The sequence below is a fragment of the Thunnus albacares genome, chromosome 12 (assembly GCF_914725855.1).
Source record: "Thunnus albacares chromosome 12, fThuAlb1.1, whole genome shotgun sequence".
Classification (NCBI taxonomy): domain Eukaryota; kingdom Metazoa; phylum Chordata; class Actinopteri; order Scombriformes; family Scombridae; genus Thunnus; species Thunnus albacares.
The window spans coordinates 13,408,314-13,431,401 of NC_058117.1; the positions used below are offsets into that span (position 1 = coordinate 13,408,314).

General features: G+C 40.5%; 1 protein-coding gene across 3 annotated transcripts in view; it reads right to left on the minus strand.

Annotated features, from left to right (window-relative positions):
• camsap2b (calmodulin regulated spectrin-associated protein family, member 2b) overlaps window positions 1-21,198 on the minus strand; it is a 34,917-nt gene extending 13,719 nt beyond the window's left edge. The window contains exons 1-6 of one of the 3 annotated variants that reach the window (XM_044368082.1): window positions 20,467-21,197; window positions 14,958-15,217; window positions 6,820-6,999; window positions 5,523-5,606; window positions 1,843-1,875; window positions 519-660 (exon numbers count right to left, since the gene is read on the minus strand). In XM_044368082.1, the coding sequence (XP_044224017.1) occupies window positions 519-660; window positions 1,843-1,875; window positions 5,523-5,606; window positions 6,820-6,999; window positions 14,958-15,217; window positions 20,467-20,605 (838 nt within the window). In that variant the 5' untranslated portion in view covers window positions 20,606-21,197. Of the gene's footprint in view, window positions 1-518; window positions 661-1,842; window positions 1,876-5,522; window positions 5,607-6,819; window positions 7,000-14,957; window positions 15,218-20,466 lie in introns of all 3 variants that reach the window. The other 2 variants (XM_044368084.1, XM_044368083.1) reach the window with 2 other exon arrangements.
• Between the last annotated feature and the right edge of the window lie 1,890 nt (window positions 21,199-23,088).

The window sequence follows — 23,088 nt, forward strand, 5'->3', positions numbered from 1 at the left end:
TTGCGGTGTCCTTCTTGGGTCATCATCCTCAAAATACTCTTCTATTTATATCATTAACGGTAAATGCAGAAGGTCAGAACAGAGTCCCTAATCTCTTCAATATGTTGTTCATTAAAGTTAGAATTAAGGTTTGGCTCATTGATGCCTTTAAAACACTTCATGCTACATGTGATCCTACCAAATGCTATAAAGTTAGGCTTAAATGTCAAAGAGCTGTTTTACTTAATCTCATTTTCATTGTCATAGGGCTACATGGCCTCAGAATATCAGAGTAAACTGCTAATAAATAAACTCTTTGTTTGAAGCCCTCTATTCAAATGTGTGGTGAGAGTTACAGCAGAGATGAGAGCTGAAGACAGCGTCCTTTGTGCTTGTTGTTTGCCATTCTTTCCTATTTCTAAGCACATAACTGAACTGACTTTAGTCTCGTGTGTTTACTTGATAGAAAAACTACAATTAAATGGCGTGTAGCTACATATAACAGTGGGTGTGGTTACAGATTGCGGGGCGGACCCCACCTTCCAGTCTGACTGCCTGTGGGCAGTAGAAGTGCAGCAGAGCAGTCAGGGCGCAGCCGTCTGTGTTGTCCTTCAGCAGGTTGTCCACCAGGGGGAGCGACGGAGCACTCCTCTGCTGGGCATGCTCCCGCCTGTAGCGAGCCTGAAACCATGGCAACGGCACAAAGACATCAACTATATGTGTCATCATGTTGGATGTGTATGTACAATTGTGTCTCCGGTTGTCACTTTTATCTGCATGCACCAACACACACACACACAACTCAGTAACACTCACACACATTCACACACACAAAAAGTGTTCAATTGAGGAATTTCAAGCATAGGGTGGGCTTCAGGCTCAACTGGAATAATGCAGGTTAAATTAATCATGCAGATAATCAGATGCTAGCATAAACTACATGTAGAATTACTGCAGCATCTTTAATGTAAATGGATAAAACAAAGCAATCTCCCATCACTATTTTCCTCTTTGATTGCTTGTGAGGAGCTGTTAGTTCTTGGGAAGGAGAGGCCGAAACAAAATGCATGCTAGCAAATGAATTATTTGCAGCATCATACATCTGCTGTACAATTCAGCGGCACTGAGGGGGTCTAAACTTCAACTGTGGTGCTGTAGCAGACAGTACATGTGATTTAGAGTTTAATAATAAGCTACATTAGGACATCCTTCCTGCCTGCAGATATTCTGTGCATCTCTCCAGACCTGTGGAAACCACAGAGTACTCCCAGTTTGCCCATAAACACACAGGAGTTGCTTCACGTCTGCATTTTATAACAGATATGAAGGAAGCCTTAATCACAGCAGCTCTCACAGTCTGACAGCCTCTCAGTCTGCGTACAGTAGACTGTCGGGCAAAATGTTGTCCTTTGTTCCATTTGGTTTGCATAAACAGGTTATATAGTAAATATTTGAACTTTTTTCCACAGCAGCATCTTGTGTAAAAGAAGGAAAACTGGGGAAGTGGCATTAGTTTCTAATATGTTTTTCAGGAGAAAATATTGAAAATAATAAACTGGCTGATTCCTGGTACTCATTTGAACATGCTATTGGACTTGCTCTTCAACGTGGAGTTTCCTACACAAACTCAAAATGGTCTCTATGTTATTTAATCAGATTTCAAGGCGTATGGGCACGAGGGTTGGAGTGGGTGGGTTGTTTGAACAATGTACGATGGGGCTCAGGGCCACATGCAATGACAAACAAGAGGACTGAGGATTGGGGGGGGGTGTGTGTGTGAGAGTGTGTCACAGGTTTCAGGTTAGATAGAAGAGGAAGTTGGCTGGTTGGTGAAGAGGTATTCTTCACATTGGATGGACTTACAGGTACCAATCTCTTGTACCATTTGCTAGGAGACTTGTTGGTGGATGATGATTGGACAACAACAGGAGAGAGTGGGAGAGGCGTTAGGCCAACAGCAGGCTAAAAAGTTTCACTACTTAAACTGTGACTGCGGGACAAAAAGTCAGAAAGTACACCTCTGCTGAGGCTGCAAATTCTATACATTTGTCAATTTAATATATAAAATGTTTAAATCTGTATCTAGATCTGCATCAAAATACACGTTTACTCTTTATATACCTTTCTAGTGATGAAACGATGTTTGTCAGAGAGGAACATAACTTATTCAGTATAAAATTACACTCGTCTTTTATTCAATCAGAGGAAGCAATTTGAGATGAAGGTTTTACTAAAAAGTACAGCCCTGAGATCTAGCTGCATAAGGAACAATAAAAACATAAAATGGGCTTAATCTCTAGTCTCACCTAAATCACATAACAAACACAACCCTTCCTGTTCATTGTTGCCATTCAAATTACCTGTTTCTGTTGGTAATGCAAATGTACCTGAACGTAACACAGAGATCTTGATTCTTCTGGTTGAATTGTTCCTCATATATACTGTAAGCATCTACACTATAGTTATTTGTTATGAGACAAAATACTTGGAATTTAGGTTTGTACCGAACATCAATAAACCACATTTAAATTAAATTAATCATACTAAATACAGATTTCACTTCACTAATCCAGAGTTGCTTATGCAAAATGTCTCAGTTAAAAATCTTCCTAGTGTTCAAACATGTTTACGAGTCTGATCCAAGGCCTGATTTTTTTTCGCATTTAATTATAGTAAGTTTAAAAAAATGCCCTATCTTGTACTGTTAGAACATCCTTTAATAAATGTGGATGTGTGGAAAAGCATTTACTGATTTCTTGGTCTATGTCCTCACTTCCCACCAAATTTAATTGAAGTCAGCTAAAAGGTTTTTTAAAATATCCTACTGTCTAACAAAAAGACACAAATTTGAACTGAAAAATTAACCCTCTGAATAGAAGCAATAAAATCTTAACAACTTCTTTATAATATCAGAAACTATAGTCGTACAGTATGTGTAAGCATATTAAGCACAAACATTCACACAGTATCCACACATAATAAATGCTGAGCACTTAGTCACAAGACCACTGTTAAAGATTTTTCACATCATCCCAGAATAGATGCGACTTACTGAGAAGTGCATTGTGCTCATCCATTAGTGTGTGTGTGTGTGTGTGCGCGCGTGCATGCGTACGTGTGTGTGTACGTGTGAAATTATCTCCTCTTGAGTATGTCGCACTCAGTGAATAGACTTCTGTTGAAGCTCGTAATGCAGAGAGGGAGCTGTGTGATGGAGCATGGAGTAGGAAAGCAGCTGACTAACGGCGCACAGCGTATCCCTCACACTCACTTAAAAGACTCTCTTCTTCTCTCGTTGTAACTTGTGTTGTGTTTGAAAGAAGCAGAGTGTATATGTGAGTGAGTGTGGGAGTGGTCATGTATCCCATATGTATTATCAGCTTACAGAGCAATTGCAGTTTAGCAGTGATCCCTCTCACTATATTAACTCAGACAATGAGTGGGACAAAACTCCCACAGCAGATAAAACGCTGCTTCTCAACTGATTTAGCCGCTCATGACATCCTGCAGCTCTTTGAAGTTAATTTTAAGACTCTCGCCACGTGACACCGCCGTCCTACAACCTGTTGAATGTCAACAGATTAATCTACGATCGTGTTTTTTTTGTCAACTGAAGCTATCTTTCAAACTATTTACACATACAGCTGAATCAGTGTTTCAGTCAGTGTTTACCTCTTTGAATTGCAGGAAGTTTACCTACCCATTCCCATTTGCCACAGATTAATTTTATATTTGCTTTTATACACACATTCGCAGCGAGATTACATTTGATTCCCCTTTTTTACCTTTACCCACTGTTTTAGAGCCTAAAAGCGGGGGTCGTGACCTGATAAGGCACTGTGCTGTAGCTTTTTTTAAGTGAGTGGAAGAGGACACTAGCTGGCTGCTGTGTGTTTGTCCCGGTGGACTGACTCGTTGTGTCACACGGCCCTTACATAACTACAAGGCCCTGCGGGATGACAACCCTGTCTCTGTCACTGCTGGCTCTCTTTTGCTACAGCTGACAAAGTTCCTGAGTGTCCCTCTCTCCATGTCTCGCACATTGGTGTCATTTTTCCCCTTTCCTCCCCTCGCTCAGATTATCCCCTCCTCACTTTTCTTGTGTCTTTCTCCCCCTCTCTCTGTCCGTCACCCTTTCTCTCCTCCTCCGCACATTTCTTTGTCTTGTTGCGACTCTTGCCAACATTTCTCTGCAGCTGGTCTGTGACTGAGCTCATCTGTTCCTCTGATTTGTAGGGGAGGTCTCTGTACTGTGTGCATGTGAGTGTGTGTGCATGTATACATATTGTGTGTGTGTGTGTGTGTGTGTGTCTGTGTGCCTTGTGTGGATGCAGACATGTCCTCATGCCTATGAGTAAGAGTAGGGGATATTTAAAATCCATAAACGTTAACAGAGAGGAGACAAAATACAAACAAAACGAAAACAAAGAAGCACAAAATACAGCTCTTAATAAAAGCAAATTAGATAAAAACATTAAAGAAAATAGTGTTGCTTCTGTTCATTCTTAAATGAATAGTTCAAACTTTTGGGAAATATGTTCACTGCCGATAGTTAAATGACAAAGATTGATACGGCTTTCATATCTGTGTACTGAGCTAGAGCAACCAGATTAGCCTAGCTTAGCATAAAGACTGTATGCAGATTGAAGCAGCTACACAGAGGTGCTGGGAAGATAGATACACTATTGTTGTCAAGAAATTGTTATACTACATAACTCCCTCTAAAACCACAAATTGTCATTTGCATATTTCAGCTTCTATGCAGTTTTTAAAATAGAGATACAATGTGCTAATTATTGAGATTTACATGTGTTGGCATATAGAGTTTTCAACTTTTAGTAGCCAGGCTAGCTGTTTCCCCCCTGCTTTAAGTCTGTATGCTATGCCAAGCTAATCACCTGCTGACTGCTTCATATCTATTTATTTATTTGAAAAATACACTTATCTTGCCACAAGTTTAACAAGAAGATTGATACCACTCTCATATCTAAAGCCAGGAGACAGTTAGCTTAGCTTAGCATAAAAAAATGGAAACAGGGGGAAACAGCTAGCCTGGCTCTGTCCAAAGAAAATAAAATACACCTGCCAGCCCCTCTACAGCTCACCAATCAACACATTAAGTCTTTTTTGTTTAATCCACATAAAAAGTGAGGTGTAAAAAGGCTGTGGTTTTTCACCAAATTATGTGCTGGACTGTTGCCTCAGTGCAGTGACTTGAGCCTCAGCTGGTTGCCTATCAATCAGCTGAGAAATAGTCAGATCCATTACCTCTGTAAAGCCATAACTTGTTGTTTTTACACTGTTTTTTGGATAAAATGTGTTCATTGGTGCTTTTCAGGTGCTGGTAGGCGTATTTTGTTACCTTTGGACAGATCCGGATGCTTTTTTTGTTGAGCTTAACTAACTGGTAGTACAGACATGAGAGTGGTATCGATCTTCTTATCAAACTCTTGACAAGAAAGCGAATAATGTTGAACTATTCCTTTACACTTCCTGTTGTTTGGATGATTGATGATTTTGTGTGCGTGCATTTGTGCTCTTACTTTGTGTGTTGTGTTAGACTCCTGGAAGGAAGCTTCTCTCAGCTTCTGCTCTTCTACGAGGATGTCCCGCAGGTGTTCGGTCACCTGAAGAAAGAGAGAGAGCAAGAGAAAGACACACAGAGAGAGAGAGAGAGAGAGAGAGAGAGAGATCACATTTCACACAAGTATTTGGTGCTCACTGAGAGACTGAATGGTGAGTTTGTGTTGGAGAGGGGAGAAACTCGAACATGAGAACAAGAGAGTCCACACATCAAAGAAAAACTTTTCACCACCACCTCTGCCCATTAACCACTTACGGTAAATATTACTGTAACCTAATATAAAAGCACTCAGCTGACTTCCGATTAGAGTGCAATGTAGAAACAACTTCAAAGAATACTCCAGTCATAGTATTTTTCTTAAAAAGCCCCCTTTTTTATGATTACTGCTCCCCTGTCTTCAAAGGGTCTATATAAACAGTGATGCAACATTTTGGCCTGAGGACACACAAAGCCGCATCGAACAATCCCAAGCATGCCGTGCAATGTCTCAGAGCTAAATAGAGAGACAATCTGCCATGTGTTTTTTTAAGTGTCTGTGTCTCTTAATGAATCCTTCATGTGTATCTTGTTGCCTTCAGCCTGCAAATGGGAGCAGGAAGCACATAAGCTTCTTTCAGTGAGGAATGAAAATGTTAGTTAGAAATGTATGATGTTAGAGAGTTAAAATTAGGTCAACGTCATGTTTTGAGACAATTGTACAAAATGTCTCAACCATCTCCTGCAGGGTCAGTAAAAGCAACTTTAAGTGAGTAAATAGTCTGTAAGATGACGAAATAAACTAAAGATGCAATCACAGAGACTTAACCGCTGCCCTCTTAAAGCTTAAAACTCACGGTTTGACTTCACTCTCCGAGCCTGCTTTAGCAGACTGGAGGATGTTAGGTTGAGTCAGTTAGCCTTCGGTAATCTGTCATGATTACATGTGGTTATTGCCAGTTCTTCAGTTGGTTATCTTGCCAACATATTAGATTTTCAACCAGCAGTGGAAGATTTGAGCGCTGACATACTTTCCAGCACCTCTCGTGTCTTCTATATCCGGAGTGAAACAAAGAACTGTGTGTGAAATAAAAGGTCACCAGTGTGAAGGGCTTAAGGATGTGTACAGTTGTTCTCCTCTGAAATGAGAAAGCTTGTGTTCTGGTGGTTTTGTGTGCACAGAAATATGCTTGTGTGTGTGTGTGTGTGTGTGTGTGTGTGTGTGTGTGTGTGTGTGTGTGTGTGTGTGTGTGTGTGTGTGTGTGTGTGTGTGTGTATACCTTGTTGATCCAGGTGGTGATTGCGTCCTCTGTGTCATAAGGCAGCTCCTGGATGTGTCCGTCACTGTGTGAAGGTTCAGCAGAGGAGTACCTGTTGATGCAGGACATCACCCTCTCCACACTCACCATCTCCACCGTGTACGCCATCATCAGGGTATCTATAAGTGCCAGATGGGAACTCTGTGGAGACACGCAGCAGCAAGTTAAAAAAAAAAAACGAATTTAAGCACATATCTAGAATTTCCATTTAATTTTCTTTCCAAAAGCACCAAACCTCATTTTATATTTCCGTGTCTGTCTGTGACAATACTGCTGAAAGTGTAGGCTTTCTTAGTATTCTTTATCTGCAAAGTTGCCAAAAACTGTTGAAACAGATGGTTTCATTCAAAAAAAAAAAACAAAAAAAAAGAACACTATCATAAGATTTGTTCTCAAGAAAGAAATAAAGATGTGCAAGTGTTAACTCTTTGGATGCAGCTCTGAAAGTACCATCTGCACCACAGCAACTGACTGACTGATTGCTGATTTAATAAATGTGCTTAATAATGCAAAAGGTGTCCTCTGTGCACATAATTGACAAAAACTGTCCTCTATGGATAAATCAATGTGACTTTTTCTCTCCCAATACTGATATGATACTGATTTAGATACTGATATAATATCTAAACTTATTTATGTAAACTAAACTTACTTTATTCCCCAACTTAAAATCTGTATACCTCACTGTGTGGAACTGATTGGTCATTTTTATATAAAGATTTAACTACACATCATTGTGTAGAAGTGTAGAAGAAGAAACAATGAGTTACTATTTATTGAGAATGCTGTAATGATACAGTCTGAGTGACGGAATAATAACTGCTGGCAAATATCAATAAATAAGGCATGTTTCTGCATGAGGGGTTGCTGTGGTGCTCAAAATTCAGCTGGCAGCACAATACAACTGAATAAAGGATCAGTCACATATGGTCGATATTTGATCCGCTCATTAAGTTTATATCTGTGCCAACACCGATCCAGTTTATTGGATTAGTGCGTCCCTAATGTCTACCACAAATATAACATATTGCTCCGCTGGAGCATCAAACACATTTCAGGTCGGGATTCCAAAAGAAAAATATCGAGCAACTGATGGCAAAATGCGAGACTTTTCACCTGAAGTATTCATAGCCTGCAATCTTTCTTTCCACAGCTGTCTTTGTGTAGTGATGGAGAGTTTTGTTTTAAAATGCACATATTCCTCCACACTGACCTTTCATCCACTGCATCACATTGGCTTTGCTTCCACTGTGTGAGTTCATGTTATCTTCAGACTGAGCCACTGTGCAAGTGTTTGCTATGTAAGCAGAGATCTTACAAGTGTCAAACAAACTTTTGTTAGCTTAATGTAGCGTCTGTTGCAGGGGGTAAGTTACAGTAACTACAGTAAGTCTATCACGCTTTAAACCTACACTGTCTTGTGGTGTCAACTTAGGACATTTTTGTGGACAAAATGAAGTTTTTAGGTTTTTTAAAAGTTTATCTTTGACCGCTTGTGAAACTGTTGAACTAACTTTATCATGCACACGTTACTTAATTTTGAGTCATTCATTTTACACAAGTGGGTTTTACCAGCCATCAACACCTACACAAAGCTTGACATTCTCCTGGCCTTTCTAATCCCATTCCAGGCCGGTCAGACCAGCGGACCTCCCCTTCCCTTTCCTGTCACACCACAGGTCTACTCAAAAACATTGACACTCTCTGTGTGTATGTACTTACAGTGTGAGTGAGCTCGTTGCTTACCTAAGCATCTATCTGTCCAACTTAACTGAACAAACATCTGGAGTCAGGTGCTCCATGACCCAGGTGACTCAAGCCAATAGACACAAACAAGCAGTGAGCACCTCGTCCCACCAGAATCCGTACTGTTAAGTACAGGCCTCTATTCATAACCACAGAGCCTCATATAACAGCCAGTGTGACCATGTGTTTCCCCAAGAAAGGAACAACCGATCCGGTGCAACGACTCTGAGTTGCGCTGGTGCTCAACGTCAGCTCCACCTGCTCTCCTGCCAGTCTAAACAGACAACATGCTCAGAAGAAACATGGCTGTTGGGAACAAACTCCTCATGGAAATAAGTGCTTAGATACTTAAAAAACTTGACTTAAGTGTCACCTGATGTGAGCAGTTGTCATTAACTGCTCCTAATTCATACAATCTCATTTAATTTAAAAAAAAAGCACCAAAGGCTTATCCTTCCAATCTGGGTAAGCTTAATTATCATCATTATTGATTGTATGGTTTTCTTTTTATAAACTCATGAACCACATTGTCTAGAAAATGTCGGAAAATAGTGAAAAATGCCCATCTTGATTTCGCAGAGCCCAGGTGAAGGTCTTCAAATTGCTTGTTTTGTCCCATCATCAGAGCAAAATCCAAAGATGTTCAATTTACAACGACATACAACAGAGAAAAGCTGTTGCCAAACCAGAAAACATCCAGCGATTTGTTACTCAAAGAATTTATCAGTGATCCAAATTGTTAATACATTTTCCCTCTAATAATCAATCAAGTAATCAATCATTTTAGCACTAGATCTGAAATATATATTAATCAAATAGACATGACAACTACAAAATTTAGAGCTACAACGATTAGTTGATTAATCGAATAATAATTGAATAATCATTTTAGTAATTTTTCAGGAAAAATGCCAAACATTTGCTTTTTGCAGCTTGTCAAGCTTCCCATTCTGAGGATTTGAGGCTTTTATGTATTGTACATGATAGTAAACTGAATAGGTTTGGATTTTGGACCCTTGACTGGACAAAACAAGACATTTGAACCTTGGGTTCTAAGAAATTATAACAGACATTTTTCTCTATTTTTGTTGACATTTTATAGACGATTAAACAACAAATTTAGAAAATAATCAGCAGATTAATTGATGATGAAAATAAATGTTAGTTGAAGCCCTAATAAAATCTAAACTTACTGGGAGTTTAACATAGATGTTTGTAGACACTGACACCGAGCTGACCTGTGTAATGATGTATGTTTTATTGAGTCTAACACCTGCGTAAACAGAAGAGTTCTTACATTGTTGCTTGAACACAAGCTGCCACATTACATGAGCATGATATTGAACTGTCTGCCAAACAGTCTGCAGGCACTGTTTTGAATTCCTGCATCTTCAGGATATTGCCAAATATTTGACACTATGTGCATTCTCCTTCAGTGGTGCTGTAGTTGGTCTGGCTGACAGCTGGACTGCCTGACTGACACGCAGCTCATGCAGAGAGACAGACAGACAAATAGACAGACAGACAGGCAGGCAGGCAGAGGGAGAGACAGGCCAAGCAGCTTAAGACTGGAGGTGGAGAGATCCAGAAAACACCATTTTCATGAAAACCTACTGAGCTGTGATCGAAGCTTCTCTGAAGTCATTTGCATAAAACTCCTAAATCTTTAATGTAGTTAAGAAGCTTGTGTAGGTGTGTGTGTGTGTGTATGTGTGTGCGCACGAGTGTGTGTGTCTGTTCAGAGCTCTGGGCGGAGAGGCCACATGAATTTAAATGTGCGTGACAAATCACTTGTGATCATTTCTTTTTCAGTAGGGATTTTGCAACATCTGAAAAATCACATTTTAGAAACACTGAATGTGACATTTGTACTTGTGTATATTGAGGTTTAGCCATCACTTGACAAAACTGCAGGTTTTTTATCTGAAAATGATGGGGGATGGCGTCAGAGGAGTGGGAAGATTATGTGCTTTCTTCTTCTTTTTGAGGGAGGGTAGTCTTATTTTTTCGGGAGAGCATGGGAGGGTATGATAGTTTAATAGTTACAGCACGCAACAACAACATGTTGTTTTCATGTGTCTGTTTGCATATGAATCAAACCATTTAATTAGTGACTTTTAAAAGGTGCTTGAAGGCATATTTTTAAACTTTGGACAGCCAGGGTAGCTGTAATATGTGACATGAGAGTGGAACAGATCTTCTCATCTAAATCTGAAACAAAAGACTAAGCATATTTCCCAAAATGTCAAACTATTCCTTTAATTAGTCTATTTTAAAAAGTGAAACATAGGATTCAACCCCCTCTCCCCACCCAAATCCTTTTCACACAGTCTCTATTTTAAGGGAGAAATAAAAAAATTATCGTTGTTGTTATTGTTAATATTATTTATCATATAGCCTAATTATATTTTAAATGTCAAAAGTAAGAAACTGAAACTCTGATGCTAAATTCACAAGTTTGCAATTTGTGTTTTTTGACAAATTTCAAAGGTAAGTGTTCCCCACTGTGTTACGCAGGTTTGTCTGTGCCACTGTCTTCTCATTGTTTCTAATGTGACATTTAATTCAGAGCTAACATGCATGTCTGTTTGCATGTACATGAATGTGTGTGTGCATATGAATATATAGGTGTATGCCCAAGAGACACTATATTGAGCTTATATATCTACAGACTGCTCTCATATCCACAGGAAAAAAACGTTACTGTTGACACTACAGCATGGATTTAAAAGCCATGTGCTGTCTATTATCCCTTCACAAAGACCTTTAGTGTGCGTGTGTGTGTGTGTGTGTGTGTGTGTGTGTGTGTGTGTGTGTGCACAGAAGCAAGTCTCAACCACTCATGGTGACAGGCACACCTTATAAGGCTGTGGAAATAGCAGACACTGGTCATAAGGAGCTGTAAAGAACTGCGGTACACTCGTGCACACTAACAAGCACATCAGCATTCATTCACACTATTGTTACATGGCTGCACGTGTGTGTGTGTGTGCGCGCAACCTTGATCAAAGGCATCTATAGGAAAGCACGATACAGCTGAGCAAACAGATAATCAAAGTAGCCTCTTTCTCCTAAAACATGAAAGGTGTCCGCTCAACGCAGGTACACACTCAGAATTGACCCACATCTGAGCAACACAAGTGTTTTTATTGCACGACTTTACACCTACACGTCTGGCTCTATTGAGATGTTAGTGTCCACTGACAATTATGGCTCAATATTGTCCAAACTGCCACTAAAAAGAATGACCTGTCTTGCTATCTTTCTCACACACGCATCCATAAAACCCTTCCAAATCTTTCAGGGGTTATTCGGCAGAAAGCTTTTAGATGAAGGTACACGCCCCTCTGCAGGCGCATTCAATTACTGCTCCAGTTCCCTCTCCTCCGTCACTTTCTCGTCTCAGTGTTTTAACTCTCGGAGGGCAGCGTGAAGCGTGTGCACGAGCGGAGAGGAGAACAAAAAAAAAAATAAAAAAATAACAGGGAAACAGGAAAGTAAACCTAGAAATGGACACACAGGTCTTGTGCACACTGTTGGAGGTCTGACAGCTCTTTGGAGGGTTGTGTTCATGTGTGTGTTTTATAGGAGGGGGTGAGGTTGGGGTGGGGGGGTGGGGGGGGTGGGGACTCTCATTTGTGCACCAGACGTGCTTTGACTCACTGTGAGACCCCACCCTCTACCGTGCTGCAGTATTGCACATCACGTCTTCTTCCTTCCTTCCTCCCTCCCTCCTCTCCTTTCCTAACATTCCCTGCTCTCCATGTACTCCGCTCCTATCTCCTCCCCCATCGTCTCCCTTGCTTCCCCCTCCCCAACCCTCTCCCCCCTTTCCAGATGGCCACATCAACAGTAGGTCTTTTCCACTCGTTCTCTGGCACACACATGTCATCCTGCCCGCCAAAAAGGCAATACCTTACCCTTCCTCTCCTCCTCTCTATCTTTCCTTAACTGCCTTTCCATAGCTTTTTCCCATCTCCCCTTTTCCATTCATCCTCTTGTAGACATTCACCCTTTCCTCTCATCTCTTGCTCCACTTTCCTGCTTCCTCCTGGATATCAGCCAAATGGCAGCCCCTAAACTCCATCACACCCCTCCCTCCCTCCTCTATATCTATTCGTCCTCTGACAGACTGCCACACTCCTCCTCCTCCTCCTCCTCCTCCTCCTCCTCCTCCTCCTCGCTGACATGAGTTATTCCTCTCTTGCACAGTATTTGGAAAACCATGAGGTCATCATTTTCTCTGCAGATATACTATAACCCAAAATGAAAAGCCTCGACTTTGGCGTGACTGAAATGATCCTGCTGAGTCCACAAATACACACAGAGACAGTTACTAGCAGCTACCTCTACTTTTCCCAACCAATCTAGTGAATTCAGAGAGACACAGAGTAACAATAAGGGAGGACACATTAACAAATAGCCTGGCTGTGTGCAACACAAATGAAGGTCAATAGTGTTAGGCTTTAGGCTCCATTTGTCTACTTAACATTGTCAGTAAAACTGTCCAGTAAATCAGCAGCCACAGAGTTACAGAGAATGAAAGAGAGATATATAGACATACACCAGACTACACAGGTGTGAAAGGGACATGGGCTTATTAAGCGTTGCAGTAAATCTCCACCCATCATGATCCTCAATCAATGAGTTATAGAACATCCATAAAATCCTGGCTACAATCTGGGAGACAGAAAGATGTGTGGACACAGACAGACTTGATGAAATATGCTTAAGCCTCAATTAAATACTCAGGAGATAACAGCGTTCCAGTCTGATTTAATCTGCAAAAATAGAGTTTAGATGAGGCGGAGCTGAGGAGGGAAAGGCTAAAAAAAAAGTGTGATAAGAAAAGAGAGTTAGAGAGACAGTGAGGAGGAGGAGGCAGGTGGCAAACAGAGAGAAAGACAAGAGAGTTGAGGAACGAAACAGTGAGACAGACAGAGAAAGAGAGAGAGAGAAAGAGCAGGAGAGGGAGGGGGAGGAGAGGGTGCACTGCAATGCAGACACCTTTTGGCGTCAGCAGAAGTACCCGGTCTCCAGCCATGCGTGTGCTAGCAGTGTGTCTGCCACAGACTCACCCTTCTCTCATAAATTAACTCAAACTTATAATCTATTCCACTCTACTCACATCCATTAGAAAGGTGACAGTATCATGTTCTACTGCTGAAACAATTAGTCAATTAGTCCACTGACAGATAATTAACAACCATTCAAGTCATTTTTCAGGGAACAATGCCAAACATTAATTGGTTCCAGCTTCTCAAATTTGAGGATTTACTGCTTTTCTTTATTTTATCTTAGTGTAAACTGAGTATATTTGGATTTGGGGTGTCTTAGCTGGACAAAACAAGCAATTTGAAGACATCAGTTTAGGTTCACACAACTTATAATGGAGCGTATTTAACTACTGTCTGACAATAGCTAGACTAACAGATAAATCAAAACATAATGAACACATTAATTGATAATGAAAGTACTTGCAAGTTGCTGGGATATTATGTTCTTGCTGTATGCACTAATGACAAAACAGTACAACAACATACTACAGTACTTGAATATGTCCTTGTGTCTTAGGCTGGTGTAAACTAAGGCATGTTTGCCCTGTGCTGTCTAATGACACAGAGGCTGAACAGTGAGTAATAGGGTTGCTATAGGAAACCTGTCATTAGCGGTTGTTTTTCTCTCAACAGGACAGATCTTGGAGGGCAGTCTAACAGTAGGACACATGGAGCGGTGCACACAAACATGCTATCACATAACACACTTATTCCCCATATGAAGACATGCAGGGAAAGATAAAAAACAGCATCCAGTGTGACTGTATGTTTATGTCGCTGACAATGAATTGATTATCACAGATTTTGATAATCTTGTTGTCACTTATCAGGCAAATATGGTACATATTTGTGGGGATTTGCTTTTCTCTATTTTGTTTAATTGTAAATTTTACATTTTTGCATTTTGGACAGTTAGTTGAGAAAATCAAATAATATGAAGATGTAATCTTGAGCTCTGGAAAACTGTGATCAGCATTTCTCTCAAGTTTCAAATCTAAATCAAGCAATCTAATTTCACACATCAGATAGATCTCCACAGTTATGACCATATATGTACTGGTATTTTTAAGTGGGAAAATGTGGATTTATGTGCAGGACAAAACTGAAAAAAGACTCTGCAGTAGCACAAAATTAACAAGAGCTTAAATAAATACAAAAGTCTAGGTTTAAAGTCCACACACACAGAAACAACTATTAGGCTGAACTATAAAGGATAAAAGCAGCAGAAAAATCTTCTTTAATATGACTCTATCACCGAATACATTCATGTACTCTGTCAGATACATCTTCACTCACCATGTGTATTGGCGTACTGGTCAGATCTCTCTCAGTCACCAGTCGGTCCTGGTCGGTGACATACAGGCCTTTCTGGGCCAGAGCCTGGATGACAGCGTTGTGTCCCAGTAAAGGTTTGACTGCATCGCTGCGGAGGATCAGGCTTCCCGCGCGGCAGTAGAGCTCTGCAGACTGGAGCAGGCAGGCCACTGGAGGTTTCAGGTGCTCCTGGTTGTACTGGTCCCGGTAAAAGGGCTCCACCAGGTCCTCTGGTACCGCATCTGAGCAGAGAGAAAGACACAAGAGAGGAGAGAGAAGATGGGTTAGGGCTAGTTTTGATCAATGTGCATCTTTTTGAGTCTTTTTTCGCTACTGAGCCACCATCAACAACAAAGAAGCAAAAAGTGAATGCATGCAGACAATAAAAGAAGCTGTGCCACTATTCTTTCTATATTTTTAACAGCCTTTGTTGTTGTTGCTATGGCTTCCTCACATTGTAGCTCAGAGCCTCGCCTTCATGAACACAACCAGCTCAAAGCTTGTACACCACAAAACCTTGTGAACATCATCATCTGCAAAGTAAATTTCAGGCAAACACAGGGGGTTTAGGCCTGTAAGCACACACATCAAATACACAGGGAAGCTAAAGGATGTTTAGCTGCTTAGCCAACACAGATGAGAAGTCCTAAAAGTGCTGTGGATGATATAACAGCTGCTGAGCTTGCATGTCAACAGACCTATCTTGGCAAACTCCAGCCAGTGATGAAGACCATGTTAACAGCTGAAAGCTCTGGGAAAAAAACTGATCAGTGGGCCTTGAGTTTTCAAAGAAGTAACAAGTCATAAGACAAGCTAATGGTGAGTAGCATTTCACCATTACATGTCATGTGTGTATTTGTTGGTGTTTATCTTACTGGAGATCCACACAGGACAACTGTCTTGTGAGCGTAAAGCCATGGTGTGTGTGTGTGTGTGTGTGTGCTAAGTATAATGTGTGTTGGTGGAAGTGTATGTTACAAAGCATGGAGTCACCTCTAATCCTGTTACCTCACCCAGTAAATCTGATTTGAAGAAAATAGCAGGACACACACAGACTTCCAGGACTCATTCAGTCTTTGTTTCTTTTTCTGTCTTCACCATAATGTTGTTGTTAACCACATGTTCTGACTCAAAGCTAAAGTAGACCAGTCATATATCTGTCACTAAACATACAGACTGTATCTATGCACCTCTCCGCCATGTGTATCACTTTAGTCACACAAGACACTTTAATAGGAATGTGTAAGCGTGTAAGTGTATGTATTGTAACACACAACTATGTGCTCCAGTATGAGTGTGTGTATTCCTGGCCTGTGGCGTCATTTCCTCTCTGCCCGCCTCTGAATCACTCTGAGGGAAACAAAGGACACTAAAGGAATCTATCTTAAAGGTGCAGCTTTCTGTTCTTTGATACTCCAGAATAACAACAGTGAATTCAACAACACCACAGATTAAATCAAATGTTTAAAGCTCAGTCCTAAAAAAAAAAAAAAATCCATTAAGCTTGTGATCAAACCTCGGCAGTTTTCCAGCGGCTGTGGTTAGAGCAGCCTCGCCATGCCCCCACGCTGGGTGATGAAAACAGGCAGATGTTATACTACTTAAACACCACAAGCCCTCCTGCATCTAGTCACAACTATTAAATTGAACTTTTGTTATTCAGCCTTTAAGAGGACAAAACTTAATTGAAGCAACGTTTGTGCAATCCGTCAGAAACTCTTCACAAAAGCTTCACAAACGGCAGTTTTCATTCACTCCTGAAAGTTCTTTCGTATTTAATCAAATGATCTTTATGCTTAAAGATGAATTAAATCATTTAAAGAATCATTAAAAAGAACACCAGGCTACAACAGCACCGAGAGCAAGTTTTTCTAGAGTTCATGAAAATCTGCCTCGTCAAGGAAAAAACCCTCTCCTTTGTGTTGGCCATCAAAAAGGAAACAGACAGGAAGTAGCTGCCACAGGAAGTCCAGGCATGGAGATGACTGCTCGCCTGGAGACCCCCTGAGATCACAGCTCAGCATACACAACCTCACGATCAGCAGTGTTTATCTCTGCAGGCCTTCTGCTCAGTCAGTGGACAATGATTTCTGACAGAAATGATTTACTGATTATTTAATTAACTTTAGATTATATGTTGCACATAGTTGCTTGACTGAATATTACTTCAACATTACATTAAAGGTTTCCTGTGGAGTTTTTTTAAAAAACTTTAGTAGTGCTATGGAGCAGTTTTAATGAGTTTTTTTTTTTTTTGGATTATGCACACGCACAAGGACGCACATAATGCATGCACACATGGGTGACACGATACACAGTCCCATCAATCATTTCACACTATTCCACTGATCTACAGGTGACTGTAATGTGCCAAGAAACACAGCAATGCACCAACTAAGGCAGAGAAGAAGAAGACTGCAAGCCAGTGAACATAGATGTAAACAATGCAGGATTTAAAATAAGAAAATCTGTTTTGCAGCTGAAGATTTGTAGATTACAAGGATACACACGAGTTTAGGTGAGTAACAGTGAATGTAACCTTTGTTTGTTTGTATACAAGAAAACCACACAGGGCACCTTTAATTTGGCAGCTTGTCCAATGCCACTTACACTTTTTCCCACTACACATCAGGAGCAATATTGGGGTTAAGTATCTTGCTGCCATGTGGACTGGAGAGGTCGGAGATCGAACCAGTAACACTTACAATTAACGGCTGAGTCGACATTGTATGTAGGTTACAAATGATCTTCTTGAAACGAAGTTGCTAGCTGGCTGGTGGCAAATTCATCCATGTGCTAAATATGCAACATTTATTTTACTTACTCTATATTCCTTGTTTGTTAGTAGACGATATGAGATTTAAATCTCAAAGCGCTGTAACATCTGAAACACAGAGCACAAAACTATGAAAATAACACAGCCTTGCTTCAAGGCTGGAGTATGTTTTTATTCAAGCCAATCACTCCACCATCTGACTTCATCCTCGCTAGCTAGAGAGTAGACTCTCTTGGACCTGCATGCTCTCTTTTCTGTGCTTTGAGTGATACAGATGCATCACAGCCAGCCATCCGAGGGCATCTGCTGCATGAGCTCACTGAAGAGTTAGTGTTGGGGACACTGGTTACATCACTGATGTGACCTGAATGGTGCAGCTGAGTCCAGCTGGGGGTCATCACAGGGTCTGTGCTGCAACTGATAACATGATATAACCCCTAAGTGTGAACTCAACAACAAATTATAGCTATGATTTTTGTCTGGCAATTCAAAGTCTGATAGTTTCAGCGAAGAACTCATATCACTTTACAAGATCTAAGCCTTTCCATTTGAATAGGCCGACCTGCAATTTGTCAAATATCATTTTAAAGTGACAGATTTGTTTAAATATTCGGTTTGTGACCACAAATTTCTGGTGAATGAACATCCTGAACCACTGGACCAACGCTGAGGCCAGTGACCAGAAACCACCAGTTACATTAGTCTTGAGCAAACTACACAAAAATCAATACTGTTCAATAATTGATTCTTAACAATACTTAAATACATTAGGCTACTAATAGTTACATTAGTGCTGTTGTAGACTTTTGTTGGTCCTTTGCTACTATGGTCTCCACTGATCAGGACACACATCAGGAAAAAAGCTGTGGTCTGACATTCATTACACACCAACTCACCACTGTTTATTCACTTTGTGCATGTGGTACATGTTCTTACACACACGTGGTGTATGCAAATTTCAGTACAAACTTTCACTTTTGCTCGTGTTACATCTGAGCATCACCAGATTCAAACCGTCGCTCTTACGTCCAAACTAGGCCAGACCAGGCTCTGAGGACTGGTTATGAATTGGGCCACAGTTCTCGGCGGTGCTGGGAGCTGAAACTGTGTCACCGGAGGGACGGAGGGGAAAAAAAAATGGCAGCAGCAGCAGGTCTTGTAGAAGTGAGACAGGCTTTCTCACATGTCGCTGCATTATCTACCTTGCATGTCTCTCCACCATTTCACGCTCTCCGACAATTAAAAACAGAGTCTTGTGCAGCTCTTTTTGGCACATGCTGGTGGATCAATGACTGTGATTCAGAGATCTCTCTTTTGATCTCTGTCCTTCTTTTTCTAGGTTTGTCTGCCGGTGTGGCGGCCACTCAGAGACTCCATCTACTGTACATGGAGGAGCAGCCGTTAAAAGCATTCGTTAGGAGCTGGGGTAACATTCTGGGCTCGGAGCAGGCTGGAATTACTCAGTCTTTATGAGGCCGGGCTGCCAGAGCTGCTTCCAGACCACACTGAGGACAGGAGACAGGCCAGAGCTGGGATACATACATGTGGTCACGCATAAAGAAAAAATATCGACACACAAATCCACATGAAGAAATCAGTCCTGTAGCTGGATGGTTTCCGTTATTACTGACAAGAAAAGCAAAACATTACAGTCAGCAGCCTGTAAGCTGCTACTATAAAGTGACAGAAAATTAATCAGCAACTGTTTTCCTAATTGATTAATCAATAATCAAGTTATTTTTAAAAGCAAAAATACCAAACATTTTTTTGGGTTTGGGACTGTTGCTCAGAAAAAAAAACGAGCTATTTTGAGCTGTAGGAAAGTGTGATAAGCAGAAGTCACTGTTTTTTTTGACATTTTATCCACCATGAGATTCATCAATTAATTGTTTAGGTCATTTTTTGCACAAATATGCCAAATGTGCACTAGATCCAGATTCTCAGTTGTCAGGATTTGCTGTTTTTCTTTGTTTTACCTGAACAGAAAATGAATACTTTTGAGTTTTGGAGTGTTAGTCGAACAAAACAAACACCTCAGGCTTTAGGAGTGTGTAATGGGCATTATTTTCTATTTTCTGTTCTTTTATAGACCAAACGATTTATGGAGAATCCAATCATCTGTAATGAAAACAACCCTTAGTCGCAACCCTAAACTTAAATTACAAATCTTCTCACTGTTGATCAGCTGCCAAACAGTGAAGCGTGACAGCACAGATCTGTAGTCAAGAGTGTCAGCATGCTTCTTACATAATAGGTTTGGCCTGACTTCTGCAGTGGGGGAATAATTAGCTCTAGACAGGTTAAACCAATAACCCTGCAGTAATGTAGTGGATATGACCTATGACCTCCACGTAAGGACTGCCATATGATAAACAAGGTAGTGTATACAACAGAGACGCATTAATTCAGCCTGAAATACCCAGAGTCCTCTTATAGTTCACATCAGTTTTATATTACTCGCTTTTCATATCATGAAATGAATGTGAATGAATATATTTCTATTTCTGTTTATAATAACAGGCAGGAAAAATGGGCTCAGATGGGTTTGACAGTGAGTGTCTGATTACAGGCGGTTGTTTACAAAATAGTCCAAACCAAACCTCCTGATTCCGACACAACAGCAGGCTACATTATTACACATGTCAGATGATTATCTTAACCGTGTTTCCCACTAATCCAATCCAGAAATAAAAACGATTAGGAGGCGCCACCTACCCGAGCCGAAAGCCTTGGCCACGAGCCACGTCAGGCTGCATGATATCTTGGCCCTGGTAAAGTCATAGTGGTCGAAGCTCTTGATGGCAGGGACTATGAAGGTCCGTCTCATCCCTCTGTCGTCTGCCGCATCTCCCATCTTTTTCTGTCGGGGGGTCCCGCTTGCTTTACACTGCAGCTGGAGGATCAGTCAGCCTGAGGAATTCCTCCTGGCTGCGGATGACATCCCGTCCGGAGGAATTCAATGCAGCAAAATTTCCCCCTTCTCCTGAAAAAAAAAAACTAAAAAAAAAAAACTTTGCGCGTGGCCTGATGTTGGAGAGCACGACGAGTTGGATACCAAAAGGACGCTCCTAGGTTACATGAACACCATCCTCATCCTCACTTTTTATGTCCTTATGTTTCAGTAATATATCCCCCTAAAAATCCTGACAGCACAGCGCAGTTTAGTGGCAGGATTTCTGAAGATTTCCTCCATTCCCTGACATGATCATCCTCATGTTGCCCGACATAACGGAGCAGCTGTGTGGCAGAGGAGGAGGCTCCGGTCCCGCACCACAGGACAGCTTCACGCACACTCACTGACAAGGATGTTTATGTCCATGTTGTTCTTCTTTTTCTTTTCTAACTGTTTTCCTCTCTGTCCCCCCCTCCTCTCTCTCTCTCGCTCTCTCTCTCTCCGCGGCGTCTCCTCTGCGCTTTTCCTGCCGCACTGATCGGTGGATGGAGCGCACAGCGCATGCGCGATCCACCCACCCAGTCTATTCAATCCAGGCCGTCTCATATAAATCAAGGTGGAGTTAACTGGCAGCGTGATTTTTGACTCAATCCCAGATGTTTCCATGGAGGAATGGAGAAAGAAAATTCCTCAAACAATAATTCCATGTGACAGCCTCACACTGACAACTCTGCTTCTATAACTGTAGATTCTCACTAAAGTTTTTGGAAAGATTTAGAGGAATATTTAACTGATGTGTTGGACTGATGTTACAGCGTTCAATTAAGGAAATACATTGTTGCTTACTTTGAGTCTCACCTCAGAAACGTTATTTTGATTTTACTTCAACATACATAAATTCAGTGGTGGAAAATAACTAAGTACATTTACTCAAGTACTGTACTTGAGTACAATTTTGAGGTACTTGTTCTTTATATGATTATTTCCATTTGATGCTACTTTATACGTCCACTCCACTACATTTCAGAGTGAAATATTGTACTCCACATTTATTTGACAGCTTTAGTAACTTGTCAGACGAAGATTTGACACAGTGGATAATAAAACAAGCTTTTAAAATACAACACATTGTTAAAGATGAAACCAGTGGTTTCCAACCTTTTTGGCTTTTGACGTCTTACAAAAAGTAGTGTGTAGTCAGGGTTTAATTTCAATAAATGTTCAAATGATCCCAAATTTCACCAAAAATCAAAGATTAGATAAAAAGTCCAAAAACTGAAAACAGATTTGTGTATCAGAACTTTGTTTTTTCTTCTTTCGTCTCCCATTAATCATCTCACAACCCCTCAGATTTATCTGGTGACCCTTTGGAGGGGCCCGACCCCTAGATTGGGAACCACTGGACTAAACCAGCTAACTGTATATAAACTAGTTGAAACTAGCTCCACCTCCAGCAGCTACAACAGTAACATGCTGCTCTAACACTGATGCTTCAGTATTAATAATCTAATGATGTCATATATAATAATTTATCAGTCACAGGGACCAAATGAGTACTTTTACTTTAATACTTTAAGTACATTTTGCTGCTAATACTTATGTACTTTAACTCAACTTTAATGGAGTATTTTTACATTGCTGTATTGGTACTTTTACTTAATTAAGAATCTAAATACTTATTCCACCGCTGCATAAATTCCATAAACATACAATTAAATTTTTTTAGTATTCTTGTTTGACTTATCTCATTATAGGGCTTCTTTAAAATCAACAACCAGTGATAAAAGGTCAAGCGTGTCATTGCCAAAAGTCACATTAAGCCTCTGTTGCATTTTTTTTGTGTTATTTCTTTTCATAGTAAAATATTATTTTTCTTTTTATTATTATCACCCTTTTGATGTCTGATGCTGTATATGAATACTGTTAGAAGAGGTTAAAGATAAAAAAATAGGAAGAAATGTTAATTTTAGACTTAAACACAACTGCCACTGATACTACTGAATATTTTTATTTTGCAAGACTTTATACTTTTACCCCACCATGCTTAAGATGGTTCATACTTTTTAACTGACAGCTGTAGGATCCACATTTGATAACCCCCAAATTATTGTTGCCTGGTAGAAATATACTCAACTTTTCAGAGCTACAGAAAACAGCCTTGTTTTTGCTTGAAAACACTACATTTTTACAATATATATAAAGAATATCAGACAGTATTAGGTAATAGTTTTCACAGGTTGAAGAATTTTCTCATCCCACTGATAGATATCAGTGACGTGCACAAACGCTACAAGGTGAGAGCCGAAATTTAAAAGGGGTACCTGCACTGACCTCAGGAGTATGCACAAGCTGTAATAGTCTAGGTTGGATTGAGTTTAAGCTCACACACAAACACACTATAAACAAGACTCAGACCAGCGTGCCAGCCTGACTGATGTACAGAC